An 18217-nucleotide genomic window follows, 5' to 3' on the forward strand; every position below is an offset into this window, starting at 1 on the left:
TCTTTAGGGGAACAGGGGGATAGAGGGAAAATCAGGAGTGAGAGGTTACAATACGTTAAAAGAAAAAAAAAACTTATAAGCAAAACTGGGCGATTATCTCCATTTTCCATAATTGTCTAGCATCGCTTTGGTAAAGTAAAAAGTAATATAAAAAATACTATTTTTATACCGTTTGTGCTGTTGGGATATGATTTTGCTAGTTTTACAAAATTCTCTCCAGCATTTGGTGGGAGGTCATTTCCCCCCCTTATTTGATAGTTTAACAGCCAAAATCACCTCTAGCTGCATTGTTTTTGATTCTGCCCCTCCTTGAACCTTGCATTAGAGTCATTTTTCCCCTCACCACTTCCCTTCCCACCTTGGGGGATCCTGGTACCAGGGACCACCCCCATCCTGGAAAGAGCATCGATTTTCAGTTTTTGTGCCCTTATATCCTTTGCTTCAGTACGTTTTTGCAGTTTTAGCTGTTTTTTTTTTTTCTCTTGTTTGCACAAACTTCTGTAATTGGCTTTGTCACTCTTCATCAGATTTGCTTCTTTTTTGTTTTGCTTTTTTGGTGTCTATGGAGAGAGCTGCCTCTAGTTCCTTCCAACATGCTCCCTTCTCCATCCCCACCCCTCGAGGTACATGGCCAGCACTGTAGGATGTATTTCCCCTTTATCCCGGATAGCAGCTACCTTTCGTTTCTATATTTGCTTATTTGTCCCTTTCCACTTGGTGACTCATTTTACTTGGAAGAACCTTTGGACTAGACTTCCCCACCCCTGCCGCCAGCCCGGTCTGTTTTCTTGCTGTTATTGTCACATGATAAGCAGGGGAGTTTTTATGTTTCTCTCTCTCTCTCTCCACTCCTTCCTGAAATTTTCCAGTCCAGTTCTCTGCATGCACTATTAGCCTGGAGCTGTTTTGGAAAGTTTTCAAAATTTGGCCCACGTTTGCAGGTTTCGTGGTCGTATTTCCCAGTAAGCCTCACGCCTTTCCTAATAAGCTCTGGGTTTCTTTCTTTTTACATGTTTATTGCTGGGGCATGTATGCTTTACTTATCTCCTCTCTTCTTGCCAGACATTTAAGTAGATCCCAACTCTTTTAATGGTGGTAAAATAAATCAAAAGGCAAGGAAGGTGTTTTAAAATTTGTCCTTAAGCCCATGTAACCGGTTGGTTCTTAGGTGATTTAGGTGATCTGGGTCCCTGTTTTCCTGACCTCCTGGAGTCCTGGTGAAAATACCCCATGGTGGTTTCAAGGAGAGGTTTGGAGACAGATAGTTCTGGGTTCAAGGGCTTCCTTGCCACTTACCAGCTATGAGATCTGGGACAAATCATTTCAGCTCCCCAATCAGGGGAGGGCAAGCTATTTATGTAAAACCTGTTTTTGTGCAGCTCGTGAGCTAAGAATCACTTCCACGTCTTCAAATGGTTGAAAAGAATCCAAAGGAGAATAGCATCTCTTGACGTGTGTACATTTCTATGCAGTTCAGCTTTCAGCGTCCACCGTGTTTTATGGGCACACAGCACGTTCAGTTGTTTATGGATGTTATAGATTCAGGATTCAGGATCCATCTCTGCCTGCTTTTCAGCTATGATGGCCGGGTTGAGTCGGTGACGGTGACCGTCTGGCCCCCTTGAAGCCAAAAATATTTGCTCTCTGGCCCTTTACAGCAAACGTTTGCCAGACCTCCACCCCAAGCCTCAGTTTTCCTGTTTCTAACATGAGGCTAAGCATGAGGTGGTTATAAGAATTAAATGACATGATCTGAGCCACAGGCTTGGCTGTGGTTTAGGAAGATTGACTGTTATCGTGCATCAATGATAACCTCTCTGTCTGTGCCTTATCCATAGAGCTAAGGTTCCGTAATTCCTCGAGTCTCAAAGTCGCTTGCCCGTTGCAGTGTTTGTGCCTAACTCCGTCCGTGTCATTTCTGAGTGGGACCCTTGTTTTCTAGGAGCTGCACCTCTGCGTCTCCCGCAGGTATTTTGCTCTGGAGCGGGGCTGCAGGCTGCGTGGTCTGCCACCCGGGAATTACAGTGTGCGAGTTCGGGCCACCTCCCTGGCGGGCAATGGCTCCTGGACGGAAGCCACCTATTTCTACGTCACAGACTATTGTAAGTCTGCACAGCCACTTCGACTGGTAGGGTCTGTACTTGGTGCTAAACACAGCAGAACATTTCAAAGGATGGTTGGGGAAGCATGGAGGCTGTGGGTACTGGCTCTGTCTTGACTCCTGGGTCCAACGGCTGCTGCTGTGTGACCAGGGCAAGAGGCATGCCCTCTCTGAGCCTGCACTTCCCCATCTGATCATGGATATAATACTAGGACCACCCCTGGAAGTGAAGGGACGTTTCAGTGACATCACGAATGTCAAGTGGCTGGCACAGGGCATATCTGATAAACACATTAGCTCCAGTTACTTGTGTCTTCATCTTTGTTTTTAGATAGGCCATGCCCTCCAAGGGAGGATGTGGGCGCTCATCTGCTCGGCCTTGGGTGTGCTCTTGGCCTGCAGGCAGGAAGTGCTGCCATGGGGTGAGCTGGATACACTATGGACAGTAGGGTGAGGACAGGTGGGGAGAGCTGAGCTGGTTAGGGAGTACTTCCTGGAAGTGGTGATATCTTGGCGGAAACTGGAAGAATGTATGAGTTGGGGGGGAAGATGTTCAGCCCGACATGTGGTAGGAACCCAGACACTTGGAAGGAACGGAGATTCTAGACCAGGAGGAGTGGGAACTTGGGTGGTGTCAGTGTTCTGACACCAACCGGACATATAGCACTACAATTTTGATGCTTTCCACTGGAGTTAGCACAGACGCTACAAATTAAAAAGAGCATTGTTCCCACCAAGACTGCCCTCACCTCAATGCCAGATGCAAGTTTTGGGGGTTCTCCAGGCCACCTGCACTTCTGAATGGCTGGCTACAAATTTGGATGTGATCACAGCCCCATCAGATTTGATCATTTGCTAGAATGGCTCACAGAACTCAGGAAAATGCTATATGACAATGACAGCTTTATTACAAAGGATGTAATTCAGGACCGCCCAAATGAAGAGACACATAGGGTGGAGGCTAGGAGGGTCCTGGACACGGCTCCTGTGTCTTCTCCCCATGGAATCAGGACACATCACATCACCTCCTGGTATACTGATGTGTTCACCAGCCAGGAAGCTCCTCTGAGCTCTGGTGAACTGAGTCTTTATTGGGGTTTCACTACACAGATGTGATTGGTTGAAGCACTGCCCACATGATTGAACTCCACCTCCAGCCCCTCCCCCTGTCTGGAGGCCACCCCACCCCTCTAATCACACACTTGGTTTTCTGGTGACCAGCCCCCATCCCGAACCATCTCATGTCTTAGCATAAACTCAGGTATGTTCCAAGGGGATCATCAAAAACAAAGACACTCCTAAGACTCAGGATTTTTCAAGGATTTGGAGGGACACCATGAATAAAATTCAAAGGAAAATATCAAAGTGGGAAAAACATTTGTAACATCGTCGACAAAGAGTTAATATCTTTCATACAAAGTGAGTACGTATATATGTCTCCTATGAGTTAAAGATATATGTCCTCACACAAAATAAGCAAAGGATATAAATAACCTATTTAAAAAGAAATAGAAAAAATAGAATACGTAAGGAAGAAAAGGTCCAGCCTCACTCAAAACCACACCAAAAGAAAGAAAAGCAAGTCAAAGTGAGATAGAATTGTTAACTTATCAAATTTGCAAGTTTTTTGTTTGTTTCTGTTTTTGAAGTATGTACTTAGTGTTGTCCAAGGGTGCAGACACACGGACATTCTGTTTCATGGTAGACAAGTCCTAAAATGTAGTCCTTTAATAGTATGTATCAAAAAAGCTTACGGGGCTTCCCTGGTGGCGCAGTGGTTGAGAGTCCGCCTGCCGATGCAGGGGACACGGGTTCGTGCCCCGGTCCGGGAAGATCCCACATGCCGCGGAGTGGCTGGCCCCGTGAGCCATGGCCGCTGAGCCTGCGCGTCCAGAGCCTGTGGTCCGCAACGGGAGAGGCCACAACAGTGAGAGGTCCGCGTACAGCAAAAAAAAAAAAAAGCTTACGAAGGCTTTTACTATTTCAACCAGCAGTGCTGGCTCTAGACATTCATCCTAAGGAAATGACCAGAGATGTCCAGAAAAGATAAATGTTCAAGGAAATCCAGCACTGCTTACTCACAATAGCAAAACAACTGGAGAATTAAATGTTTGACACATTAGATTACTTTAAAAACTTCTTTCTTAAATAACAGGGAGGCGAGCAAGGCACCTAGGGTGCAAAATTTAAAGAGGCACTCACCCTCAGGGGCTGACTCTGCCCTGGCGTGGCCAAGTGCACGAGTTCCTCTCAAATTTTGCACTCTGGGTGCTTCCCTTCCCACACCCTAGTTCTGGTGGCCACTGGAATCTGAGGACTGTGGGATCTGGGACACAGAGACGGGGTGGGGCAGGCAGCATGGATCTCAGATTCTACCGTGAGATGTGTTGGGTTCTGAGCAATCGGTAGCCTCCAGCTTCCCCTGCCAAAGGATGGGGAAGAGAGACATTGCCGACCACAGCACGTGACCAGACGGTTTCCATTTTTCATGTCCCATTCAATCAGCAAATATTTAGGGAGGCTTTCTCCATGCCAGGAGCCACCAGAGGTGGAAGGAGGAAGTTTGCTGTCAATTCAGGGAGGTCCAGGAGGATGAGATGTCTCTGGATAGAGACGGCCACCAAAGGCACCATGGAACGGTGGTCAAGAACTTGCTCAGATGGCCCGAGTTCAAATCCCTGCTCCACCGTGGATCAGCTCTTGGACTTGGGCATGACCCCTCACCTCTCTGAGCCTCTGTTTCCCAGTCTGTTAACTGGCATTGATCATAGCACCTCCCACTTCGGCTTCTGGGATGATTAATTAAGATCTCCCAGGCAAAGCACTTCAAACGGTGCCTGGCGTGTTCCTAAGTGTTCAGTAAACTACTATTATTAAAGACCTGAAGGACTAGGTTCCTTCTCTGGCTTCCCAGAACTCACTTTCTTCCTTGGCTTGGAAGAATCTGAATACGTGGCTGCATTTGTAATTATAGACAACTCAGCCTTGTGTGGGAATTAAAAAGAATTAAGGCTACATAGCATGTCTTCCGTCGGTTTCGTTTTTTGGGACGCGACCCCCAGCAAACACAGGGCACTTCTGGTGAATTTTTCATCTGCCAGAGGTGCTGTTGGGATTTAAATAAGCTATTTAATTTACAGGGTCCAGTGCAGAGTGAAAATGCAGGGCTCCTTCTTTAAAACTTATTAAGACTTTCCAGACAGGGACAATAGAGCATTAAACAGAGAGCAGAACCTTCTGAGTGTGCGGACCTGCCTGACGGCTTGGGTTGTGTGCCCGTGAAGGTGGCCTTCGATGGTGAAGGGAGAAAAGCTGGTGATGGGCAGTGGTCTGGGGTCACCGCAGGAGAGGTTCAGGGACTAGAGAAGGGGGACAAGTGTGTGTGGCCCGTTGGACATGTAGATGTGTTTTCCGGTGTGACCTCTGATGTGAACACATTTTGATGTGAAACCTATATTTTCTTATTCTATTTCAGTAGACATGCCATCAAATATTGCAAAAATCATCATCGGGCCCCTCATCTTTGTCTTTCTCTTCAGTGTCGTGATCGGGAGTATTTATCTATTCCTGAGAAAGAGGTGAGCACAGAGGTGTTCTGGTAAATGCTTAACAACCAGCTCTCTCGGGGAAAAGTATGCCTACATGTAGATAGAGTTATATCTAAATTTCCTGTTGGGACTTCCCTGGTGGCACTAGTGGCTGAGACTCCATGCTCCCAATGCAGGGGGCCCCGGTTCGATCCCTGGTTGGGGAACTAGATCCCACATGCATGCCACAACTAAGAGTTCACATGCCACAACTAAGGAGCCTGCCTGCCTCAACTAAGACCCGGCACAACAAAATAAATAAATATTTTTTAAATAAATAAATTTACTGTAAATCTTACTGATCTAAAGGATGCATAGCATGCAACTTACAGATAATTATCATAATACAATATACAGTACTCGCTATCATAAACTCCCTACAGCCAGTTGATCCTCACCAAATGTTTTTGTCAATTTTTTCTCCCCTGAACCTTTGTATCTATAACCAACCTGTGAGTGCAACTGAAGAACGGCTGTAGTTCCAAGATGAATCTTGATTGATATTTTGTTTACATTTAAGAGCAAGATAAAAATGAAATAAGGCATATATGTTCATCGACAATAGGAATGACTTTTGCAGAATCAGATAATAATTTTTAAATACTGAAAGCATATTTCCTCATTTTTTGTGCCATTGGCAATGTCATGGCTACAGAGATGACACACATTTAAGCTTAATCCGCATTACTGACATTTTTGCCATCGCTTTCTCAAGCCTGGATGTGCAACAGAACAATAAATCGGTCTTGGTATGTATCATTTGCCTTTTTACACCCGCTGTGAATATTCCCACCGTGGCCAATTTCAAGCTACAGACATGACGTCACTGAACGCAGAGTTGGGAAGAGATATGCAGTCAATCACAGATATGTAGTATTTCTGCCATATGATTGCAATCATATAAATAAATAAGGTAATACAGAAAGGCTGAAGAGTGTCCAGTCCATCCAAGTAAGAGGTAGCATGATAATTGGTTTTGAATATTCATTACCTTTGCTTTGAATAGAATGTATTTAGCTGTAAGCCCGTGTAATTTAATTTTAAATGGTGATTGTATTTAACAACTGCCTTGCAAATTTCCTGAAAATTCAACAGTTGTTTCTTATGAGCTGGAATGAGATGGTTCCGGAGCAGCAGTAGATGAGCAGTTTTTAGGTGTTATATTGACGACCATAAATTGTAGCTTATGAGTGAGCGGTTCCATGGTGATGCACTTAAGTGGCCATCTGATGGGCTTCTGCTAAAAAGATAAGGGTCCCCCATCCTCACCCCAAACTGTATCCAGGATTATGTGCATGCCGCTAATAAGGGTGTCTGTTTGCACTGGGGAGGCTGTAACCTCCCGCTAATCACCCACAGAGTTCTGTGAGGATATCAAGATGGAATGTCTCCATTTTTCTCATCCAGGCAGCCGGATGGGCCACTGGGACCACTGTATGCTTCTTCAAACCCCGAGTACCTCAGTGCCAGCGATGGTGAGTATGATCCCCGCCCTTGTGGGTGACCAGAATCCCGCTGTTCAGTTTCCTTTGCCATCACTGTCAAGCGACAGTCAAGGGTTGATACCCTGGGGGGCTGAGAAGCGTCCTTTCGTTCAGTTGAGTCTGCGGACCTGCCCCTTGCTGCAGAAACCCTGTTACCGGGAGCAGTCGGACACCTGCTGTCTGGCGCTTGTGGGAATGGGCTGATCTAGCTGGTCTGGGACCCATGCGTGGGCTTGGTTGAGAGGCCATGACCTTGGTGCCCCAGCTGTGGGGGTACAGAGCTTGGATCCTGTGCCAGAGAGAGTGCCGAGGGTCAGAGCCAGAAAGTGGTGACCAAACTGGCCATCCAGGCTCGGAGGTGGGAATCAGAAGCCAAGGTGAGAGACTGGGGATCAGGGATGGGGCAGACAAGAAGCAGGGACAAGATGGGGAAGGTGGGAGGCTGGGTGTGTACCAGGGACACATCTGCTATTGCTGTCAGCTGACCATGGGTGTGATGCTGACGCTGATATGGCAGATCAGTGGCCATATTCCCCTGGATTGTCCCAAAAGGCAGTGAGTGACCCCTGAAGAAAAGGCGTGGCTGTTTCTTCAGATGTGAACGCAGCTGTTGCACTACAAGTTTCTAAAATGCTTCGTGCAGCAAATTCAGAAAGCGACTTTCAAGGCACGAACACTGTTGCCTGACAGGATGCTGCCTAGGGGTACAGGGATGGTGTTTCTAAGGGTACCCGGGATTTGTTTTAAATAAGTCTGGTGAGACGTGCAGACCTGCAAGTGACTATCATGAGGAAGAAGTTTAGACTCACAGAGTCCGGAGAAACAGGAGGCAGGGCCACATGGGGAAGCACCAGGGTCGGCCAGGAGGCAGAGGGAGTGATGGAAAAACGTCGGCAAGAGGCTTTATTGTCTTTTCCATGGGAAAGGAGAGGTCAGGCAGGGTGAGACATAGGATGAGCTAGTTTGAACTGTTTCAGCAGGGTCTGGGGCATAGGGGCTGTCCTTGGTTGTCTGCAAACTGGCCCTGGTGTGATCAGGGCGGGGGGATAGTGGCCCAGAGTGTGAGAACCTGATCACGGAGGGGGTTGGGGTGTGGGCTGTGGATTGCTTGGTCTGCATATGAAAAGCGGACTCACAGGCACGTCATTTACTGTCGGTAGGAATTGGCCACCCCTGGGGTGGGCAGTCCTGGCAGGTTCAGCAAGACCTCAAAGCATCAGAATAGAGAAGCTAGACAAGGAGTTTATTCCGAGTGGGACTATACACAGAGCCCAGGAGCAGGAGCGGGTGAATGTTAACCCAGAGCCTCCTCTGCCCGTTTGAGAATGGCATTGTTAACCGTATCAGAGATGGGGAAGCTGAACCTCAGGACCACCTCTCCACCCTACTGTCCTGTTTCCTTCCGGGGATGAAGCAATGGCTGAGAGCACAGGGGTACTAAGTGAAAGCTAGAAACTGGGGCTCATGGGTCTTTAAGGCCAGGAAGTTCTGGGCCAAGGGATACACACAGGGAAAGGTCCAAGCTCAGAACCCTGAGGGGCCCCCCAGTGAGCATCTGTGAGTTCATTTGGGTGCAGAACGCTTGTCTGATCCAATGTCCTTGAAAGAGCCATTGGTGACCGTATCATGTTGCTCAGACTGCTGTGATCAGACTGGGTGGCTTAGTGAACAATTTGATTTCTTCACAGTCCTGGAGGCTGGAAGTCTGAGATCAAGGGGTCAGCAGGGTTGGTTTCTCCTGAGGCCTCTCTCCTTTGCTTGTAGACAGCCATCTTCTCCCTGTGTCCTCACATGGTCTTCCCTCTGTGTGTGTCTGTGTCCTGATCTCCTCTTCAAGGACACCAGTCAGACTGGATTAGGGCCACCCTAATGACCTCATTTTACCTTGATCACCTCTGTAAAGACTCCATCTCCAAATACAGTCACATTCTGAGATACCAGGGTTAGGATGTCAACATATAAATTTGCTAAGGACACAATTCAGCCCATACCAGGTGCAGAGGAGGGCAGAAAACATCTTGGCTTTTCTTATGAGGACTATGTGTATTTGTCTGCAGATTATTTGCTGCGTAACAAACCACCCCAAACTTAGTGGCTTAAAACAAACACCATTTGGTGGGTTCGCCACCTGGGTTCTTCTGTTCTCACTTATGTGGCTGCATCCCATCTGCAGATCCACTGGCACTGGGTGGTCTTGGGTGAGCTCACTCACCTGTCAGATAGGGTCATCCCCCATCCCCTTGGTACTTTGCAGAAATAACAGGCTCAGTTGGGAATTAGCATCCTTTGGTAACAGGGCTCTGAAATCAGACAGAAAGGATGGGGATGCAGGCTCAGCTCAGCGTTTATTGGCCAGAACCCTGGACTCCTTCCCCAGTCTCTGCCTGTCCTGTTCCTGGCTCTGTGCCCACTGCCCGGCACAGGGTCTGGACCACAGGAGTCAGTGAACGTTGGGGAGGGGGAGCTCAGGTGGGAGATGGCTAGGGACCCCTGAGGGATCCTCCAAGGGTGCTGTGTAGATAAGTGAGGTGTAGTGTTTCCCTGCTCTGTGTACGTGCCGGATGAGTGGGAGGTGCCTCGAGAGAAGATCACGCTCCTGCGAGAACTGGGGCAGGGCTCCTTCGGCATGGTGTACGAGGGCAACGCCAGGGACATTGTCAAGGGCGAGGCGGAGACCCGAGTGGCGGTGAAGACGGTGAACGAGTCTGCCAGCCTGCGAGAGCGGATCGAATTTCTCAACGAGGCCTCAGTCATGAAGGGCTTCACCTGCCACCACGTGGTGAGTCCCGAGTTGGCTCCAGGAGCAGAAAAAGTCTTCCTGTAATACCTGTCCTTCCTCCTATTGCATAGAGCAGTGAGGATGCTGGGTGTGGACCTCCTGCCCAGCCCCGACTCTGCTGAACGTCCAAATAAAGGTGGCCCTTCCCTTCTCATTTCTCAAATCCCATCCTCTCCCACCTCACTCAGAGCAATACCCTTTCCGCTGTACCATTGCTTTCCAGAATCTTCCATCTCTTCCCTCTTCCTGGCTCCTTTGTAACCTTTAAACACAGTGGTCCACCCCTTCCCTGCTCCCCCAAGTCAGCACAGACTCTCCCTGCCTTTCTGTTCCCGCCATGGCCCCTTAATTTCTCCTTGAGCCTGTGTCCTTTCATCCTTGCCCCACACATATTCAAGGAGCACCTGCTCTGTACTGAGCTCCATTCTCTCTGGGATGCAGCAGATGTCTGTCCTCCTGGAGCTCTCAATCCCGCGGGCGGAGACAGAGTCTAAACCCAGTAGATTAATGATGTTGTCCACAAGGAGATGATGCTATGGCAACAGGGAGAGGAGGGCAGAGTTGGGGGACTGGGAATGCAGCAGTGGCAAAGGTACATTTGAGCAAAGACTTCAGAGTGTAGGGACCGAGCTGTGTGGACAGCTCAGCTGAGGACAGTCAGCTCAGGCGAGGGAACAGAGGGTCAGGCAGTGGGAACAGCTATGCAAAGGCCTGGAAGTGGGCCTTTGTGTTCAGAGATACGAGGGTTTGCCTTGACATGTTGCTGTGTGGGGGCAGGTCTGTCTGCTTCCCCCCTCCCACCAGACTGTGAGTTCTGAATTCTCCCACTCCCCAACCCAACGAGACCTTGACCTTGGTGTTTCAGCCAGGCAGACCAGGGCTTTCCACAGTCCAGTCAGGAGCAGGGTGCTGTGTGTGACGTAGGTACCAGACAGGGAGACCCGGGAGAGTGGACGTCTTCCCGCAGACCCTCATCCAAGAACTGCCCCCCTGCCCCCTCCCCCATGCTTGTTCCACAGGTCCGCCTCCTGGGGGTGGTGTCCAAAGGCCAGCCGACGCTGGTGGTGATGGAGCTGATGGCTCATGGGGACTTGAAGAGCTACCTCCGTTCCCTGCGGCCTGAGGCCGAGGTGAGCTGCCTCCAGGTACCCGGTGGGGTGCCCGCTCCCGGCCTGCGGCACTGGTGTCGCTGAACACAACCCCATGTTTCGACTTTAGAATAACCCCGGCCGCCCTCCCCCTACCCTGCAAGAGATGATTCAGATGGCTGCGGAGATCGCCGACGGGATGGCGTACCTGAACGCCAAGAAGTTTGTACACCGGGACCTCGCAGCTCGAAACTGCATGGTTGCCCACGACTTTACCGTCAAAATCGGAGGTGCGTCTGGCTTTCTGCTTTGAAATGGATGGGCCAGGCCTTCTGATTTCAGGAGGAGTTGTCTATAGCAAGTGCTTCCGTCTTTTCTAATATTGGGAAGGGGCGGGGTTTGGATGGGGACCTAGTCCTCGTGCTGTAGTTTAATTGCATTTGTTCATTAATTCACTCATTCACTTCTTTAAGTAGTATTTGTGCCGGCCGCTGCAGGAGGTGTTACAGGGGCGAGGTTGAATGAGTCGCCGTGATTCTTCTGCTCTTGTGTAGCTTGCGGTTATTATATGCACATTGCAATTTGTATCTGCACCACCCAGCACAGCAGCCACTGGCCACTGCGTTTAATGTAAATTCAGTAAAATAACATAAAATTTAGTAAAATAAAATAAAATAAATTCAGTAAACTGATTTAAACTAATTTAAATTCAGTAAAATAAAATAAATTCAGTAAAATAAAATAATTAAAATGTAGTAAACTAATTTAAATGAGTTTAAATTCAGTAAAATAAAATGAAATTAAGTAAAAATAAATAAAATGATTTAAATTCAGTAAACTAATTTAGATTCATTTGAATTCAGTAAAATAATTTAAATTAATTTTTTAACATCTTTATTGGAGCATAATTGCTTTATAATGGTGTGTTAGTTTCTGCTGTATAACAATGTGAATCAGCTATACATATACATATATCCCCATATCCCCTCCCTCTCGAGTCTCTCTCCCACCCTCCCTATCCCACCCCTCTAGGTGGTCACAAAGCACCGAGCGATCTCCCTGTGCTATGCGGCTGCTTCCCACTAGCTATCTATTTTACATCTGGTAGTGTATATATGTCCGTGCCACTCTCTCACTTCGTCCCAGCTTACCCTTCCCCCTCCCCATGTCCTCAAGTCCATTCTTTATGTCTGCATCTTTATTCCTTTCCTGCCCCTAGCTTCTTCAGAACAATTTTTTTTTTAGATTCCATATATAGTAAAATAAAATGAAATTAAGTAAAATAAATAAATAAATTCAGTAAAGTAAAACAAAATAACTAAAATTCAGTGAACTAATTTACATTAATTTAAAATCAGTAAAATAAAATAAAATAAATTCAGTAAAATAAAATAAAATATTAAGTCCATCGGTCGAACTGGGAACCTTGAACAATATTAGTGCGGTATAGACCACGTTCATCATCACAGAAAGTTCTGCTGGGCAGAGCTGTTCTAGATGAACAGTAAAATAGTTGACATGTAAATAAGATGATGGAGACTGGGAAGAGAGCACTGAAGGAAGTAAAGAGTTCAGTTCCATGATGGAGAGGAAAGGCCTCTCTCTCCATAAGGAGGCGACGTTTTAACCAAGACTTGCAGGGTTAGAAGTTGACCTGAGAGATGGCGTCTCAGGGGAAGCTACAGCACACGCAGAGGCTGTGAGGTTGGAAGGATGGCTGATGTGGTGTGAATAAGGTGAACGTAGAGGGGAGCAGAGCAGTGTGAGATGTGAGGTTGAGGAGAGAAGCAGGAACCAGGCTGGGAAGGTCCTTGTTGGTCATGGTGGGTCATCTCGATGTTATTCTACGTAGCCAGTGTGAAGCAGGAATTGACACGATTCTATTCATGTAGCTTCTCTTGGGCAGTGGGCTGTCAGGGTCAGGATGGAGGGAGGGTCCTGCAGGTGAGAGATGGTGGCGGGCCTGGGGACATCCAGGGCTGTGGAGAGGAACAGACTAGAGAGGGATGTGGAGGTCGAGGGGGCAGGACTCGCCACTGTCTTTTCTGTGGGGTGTGAGGAAAGGGGGTGGCCAAGGGAAGACCCAGCACTGGGTTTCTGGCTGGGCAGCTGGGTGGGTGGTGGGACCAGATCCAGTGGCAAATAGTAGGTTGGTTGCAGAGCATGAAAAGTTCAGTTTGGGATGCCTGAGAGGTGTGGGTTGGAAGGAAGCATTGCTGAGGGTGAGATTCCCAAGCTCCAGGTCAGAACGTCACTTCTTTGCTACTTGGTGGTTCTTTTTCTTTCCCTTTAAATGGTGGCCCATCCTCTCCCTCCACATCCTCATGAGTACACTCAGAATCCATTCTCACTGGATTTGGCTGTGACCCAGGTGAGCACACACCTGAGGCAGGTGAGCTCACACCTGGGGCAGGTGCCTTCATCTGAGGGCTCTACCAGGGGTGGGGCAGGAAAGATGGCAGACAGCTGGCCACACTGAAGGCTAAGAGCATGTGAACTACTGTTTGTTGTCAGACTTTGGAATGACCAGAGACATCTACGAAACGGATTACTACCGGAAAGGGGGAAAGGGTCTGCTCCCCGTGCGGTGGATGGCACCTGAATCGCTGAAGGACGGGGTCTTTACCACTTCTTCGGACATGTGGTGAGTCATGTGTGGGTTGGTGGACAGAACACTGCACTTGGATTCCAGGTTGCTCTGCTAGTATGACCAGTGTGAGAGGGGTCACTTGAAAACTGCCTTCCTCAGGGCTTCTCCGTCTAGAAAAAGAAGGGATGGCATGTCTGGGGACCCTAGCATAACCACTGTGACATTCCAACGGACACTAATCTTATAGGCATTTCTGAGCTGCAGCATGAATTGTTTAGTGAACTGGCCAACCAGGTTCTAGTAAACCAAGAAGGGGTGTGTGTGCGCGCGTTGTGTGTATTTTAACGGCTTCTTTGTTACTATCCCCGACTGTCATTGGCAGGTCCTTTGGCGTGGTCCTTTGGGAAATTACCAGCTTGGCGGAACAGCCTTACCAAGGCCTATCAAACGAGCAGGTGTTAAAATTTGTCATGGATGGAGGGTTTCTGGATCAACCCGACAACTGTCCTGAGAGAGTGTAAGTGTAGAAACGGGGTACAGTGTGTGAGGTGCTCATTCAAACGTCTATGCCCTTTGCCGGGATACTCACGTTTGTGTATCGTATGTCTACATGTCTTTGTGTTTGCAGATTTTTTCTTTGCATGCACATTTGTGTTTGCATATGGTGTCTACATACATGCTTGTGTTTGTGTATTGTATCTTTAGATGTATGCTCTATTGCGTTTCATATTTTTGGAAGGTTGTATAGGAAATGGCACAGCAGTTGTTACTTTGGGAAGGAAACTGGGGAGCTGGAGTGGAGGCTTAGGTTTAACTACCTATTCTTTATACACTTAACATTTTTGTCAGGAAAATAATACAATGGTATATGTCAATTATATCTCATTAAAAGTGGAAAAAAGAAATCGCTGAGCATAAACACTAAAAAAAAAAAAAAAAATTGTCAGGGGCATGTATGACGTATTCCTCTCCCAATATTTGTCTTAAATTTTTGTTGTAGAAACAACTGTACAACACAAACACCAAATGCACATCATTAAACACTTACCAAATGATCCAGTGTCATACTAGCCCAATAAATGTAAAATAAAGAAAGTACTATCTTCCTAAACTAGCAACAGAAGGAAGGAAGAAAGGAAGGAAGGGAAGGAGGGAGGGAGGGAGGAAAGAAGGGAGAGTTTTAATATTCAATTCTGTCAATGGTATGGTTAGCTAATCTTTCTTATCACCCTGTTGTCATAGCTACTCGCAGCAACGTTATTTAAATCTCAAAAAAGGAAATGATCAAAACACCCAGCAATATGAGAATTGCCAAGTACATTGATAAAATGATAGGAAACAGAAATTGACATCTCAGATGATGCTTGTGATATATTTTATAACTCAGTGGATTAGCTTATGTTAAAATAAGTGTAATAAATGTATGTAAGTTACATTTCCAAATGTATCCAGATAGAAAAGACAAGAGGTTATATCTGAAGGAGAGTTGTGTGCAAGGTGTATTTTCTCCATATTTTGGGGTGTTTTCTAACTTTCTACAATAAGCATTTACTACATATAAATTCCCTTATCAGTGTTTCTTTTTTTTTAATTTTTTTTATTTTTTTATTTATTTTTTATCAGTGTTTCTTAAGAAAAAACTTTGCCCTCCTGAAAAAAAATCCATGGAGGGAGGCCATTTTGATGCCTCATCCTCAAAAGAATAAGATAGCTGTTTAGAAAACGTAGTTTGAAGAAACATCATATGCAAAAAAAAAAAAAAATATGAAGCAGAGTTACTTAGAAACTCTGAGTAAAATATTTTTAAACATCTCCTCATGAAGGGCCTTTCCTTGCCAAGCCAATGAGCAGTTAGGTGTAGTTCCAGGACCAGGGAAATTACATGTAGACCCTAGGGTGGGGGCCTGCAAACTTTTTCTCTAAAGGGCCATAGTGTAAATATATTCAGCTTTGTGGGCTGGGTGGCTCTCTGCCTTGTAGCTGGAAGCAGCCGTGGGTGATGCGTAATTGGATGGGTGTGGCTGCGTGCCAATAAAACTTTATTTACAAAAACACTCGGGGTCATATTTGGTCCAGGGCTGAAGTTTGCCAACCCCTGCCCTAGAAGAAGTTACAGTGGGGAAAGGACGAGGTAAAATGGAAATCCCAAGCCCGCTGGGCCTGTCCTAGGTAAAGTCATAGTCTCCACCCGCCCGCCACCCCGCACCCTCCAGAGAGCGGGGGCTGGGCCTGCAGGACAGCCACTCAGAACGAGCCCCCTAGGGTCAGTCCACCCAGCTGCCCTCATCAGGTGCAGGGATGTACATATAGAGGGAGGAACCGACAGAAAATAGACCCACAGACATAGAAAACAAACTTACAGTTACCAAAGGGGAAAGGGGGAGGAGGGATAAATTAGGAGGTTGGGATTAATAGACACACACTACCATATATAAAATAGATAAACAACAAGGACCTACTGTATAGCACAGGGAACTATACTCAATATTTTGTAATAATCTATAAGGGAAAATAATCTTTAAAAGAATATATATATTCTTTTATATATAAAAGAATATATATATGTGTGTGTGTGTATATATATACATATATATATATATAACGGAATCACTTTGCTGTACACCTGAAACTAACACATCATTGTAAATCAACTATACTTCAATATTTTAAAAAACGATGGGGACTTCCCTGGCGGTCCAGTGGTTAGGACTCCACGCTTCCACTGCAGGCGGCATGGGTTCGATTCCCGGTCGGGGAACAAAGATCCCGCAAGCCGGGTGGCGCGGCCAAAAACATAAAAATAAATAAATAATACAAATTAAAAAGTTAAAAGAAAAAAAAACGGTGAACCATGGTCTTCAGCCTGTAGCAACATCAGGAGAGGCCCTTCTGGATCTGGTTTGGGGAGGAGACAGCCCCCTTGATGCTCTTTATAAAACCACCTTTCAGCGCCCCTAGAATCGCTGTTTCTGCTTGACTGTCGCCTTTCCGGTGTCGGCACTTGTCCCCGTGGGTGTGGGCCACCGGCGAGGGGTGGGGAGGGGGCCGATTGGCGGGGCGGCGCGCGCCTCACCCTCCACGTGCCCTCTGTCCTGCAGCACCGACCTGATGCGCATGTGTTGGCAGTTCAACCCCAAGATGCGGCCGACCTTCCTGGAAATTGTCGACCTGCTCAAGGACGAGCTGCACCCCAGTTTTCCCGAAGTTTCCTTCTTCCACAGCGAGGAGAACAAGGTGCCCGAGAGCGAGGAGCTGGAGATGGAATTTGAGGACATGGAGAGTGTCCCCCTGGACCGGTCCTCACATGTGCAGAGGGAGGAGGCCGGGGGCCGGGATGGAGGGTCCGCACTGGGGCTAAAGAGAAACTATCAGGAACACATCCCCTACACCCACATGAACGGGGGCAAGAAAAACGGACGCATTCTGACTCTGCCCCGGTCTAATCCTTCCTAACGGCCCCTGCTCTGGGGAATGGTTCCTGTCTTCGCTTTCCTCTGGTTTGAAGGCCTTCAGAAAACTCAGGATTTTCACACAACTCAGCCACAGTGTCAAATGGAGCTCAGAGATCATGACTATCCATTTCTGTTCCTCTTCTGACTTCAAACACATTGGTTTGATTGCCAATTTGACTGGTCATCTGAGAACTTAACTGTGAACCTAGATGGGAGAGGGGTTTCCACGGCTGCTGTCCTTTTGGACCACCGAGGTTTCAAGCCCGGGTGTTACTTTTTTTTTTTTTTTTTCCTAGCAGATTGAAAGAAAGCACCTGTTTTTACAAAGTTTTTTTTTTTTTTTTTTGCTGGTGTCTGAGCTACGGTGTAAAACATAAATCTTGTTTGTGGAACAAAAGTTAGAAAGAAAGAAAAAAACAAAAATCAAAATCCTGTCCTAGTAGAATTCCAGACTTTGCAGAGTGGGCTTCAGGAAAGTTTTTTTCATCCAGAAAGTTGTTTTTTTTTTCCTTCACAGAATCAGTTCCTCAAATTGACCAATAGCTGCTGCTTTTGTATTTTGGATATAGTTTTGCAGTCCTGGGGTGTGGCTCACGTGTGTACTCGTGCGTGCGTGTGTGTGTGTGTGTGTGCAAATCATGCGTGCTGAGTGGCCGCTTTGGGGATCAGCCCAGGAAGGTTCTGCCCTTCTGGAGTGTGTGAGCCCCTGATCTGCTCCCTCCACCTCCCTTCCTTCTAATCTACTGGGACACTGTGCCCTCAAGAGTCTCCTTCAGTCCCGAGTCTAGCCTCAGGAGTCTTCTCTCCCTTAACTTTGGTGAAAAATGTTTCCCGGGAGCCATGGGAGTTGTTTGGAGTGATAATGGATCTTTTCAAGACCAAACAAAGCCAGGACATAAAAAAAAAAAAAAAAAAAAAAAGAAGAACTGAGATGATGAAGAGTTTGGAGAATATATTTGTAACATATTTAATTTAAAAAAAAAATCTCCAGCATCAGCCTCATAAGTTATTGACCATTTCCCGGGGGGCGGGTAGGGCATGGGGGTTTGTCTGCCTGTGTGTGGGGAGGGGGACCCAGGCACCAATGGCCTCTCTCCTTGGTCTTCAAGGCATCCATTTTTCTGGGACTAAAGCCA

At 47.0% G+C, this 18217-nt stretch overlaps 1 protein-coding gene across 4 annotated transcripts in view; it reads left to right on the forward strand.

Annotated features, from left to right (window-relative positions):
• The window catches only part of INSR (insulin receptor), a 125804-nt gene extending 107797 nt beyond the window's left edge, over window positions 1-18007 (forward strand). For 2 of the 4 annotated variants that reach the window (XM_067733991.1, XM_067733993.1), the window contains 9 exons: window positions 1943-2102; window positions 5580-5679; window positions 7096-7163; window positions 9707-9951; window positions 10971-11081; window positions 11170-11329; window positions 13554-13683; window positions 14012-14146; window positions 16728-18007. In XM_067733991.1, the coding sequence (XP_067590092.1) occupies window positions 1943-2102; window positions 5580-5679; window positions 7096-7163; window positions 9707-9951; window positions 10971-11081; window positions 11170-11329; window positions 13554-13683; window positions 14012-14146; window positions 16728-17082 (1464 nt within the window). In that variant the 3' untranslated portion in view covers window positions 17083-18007. Of the gene's footprint in view, window positions 1-1942; window positions 2103-5576; window positions 5680-7095; window positions 7164-9706; window positions 9952-10970; window positions 11082-11169; window positions 11330-13553; window positions 13684-14011; window positions 14147-16727 lie in introns of all 4 variants that reach the window. The other 2 variants (XM_067733990.1, XM_067733992.1) reach the window with 1 other exon arrangement.
• Window positions 18008-18217: the final 210 nt, after the last annotated feature.

This window comes from Pseudorca crassidens, chromosome 3 (assembly GCF_039906515.1).
Source record: "Pseudorca crassidens isolate mPseCra1 chromosome 3, mPseCra1.hap1, whole genome shotgun sequence".
Taxonomy (NCBI): domain Eukaryota; kingdom Metazoa; phylum Chordata; class Mammalia; order Artiodactyla; family Delphinidae; genus Pseudorca; species Pseudorca crassidens.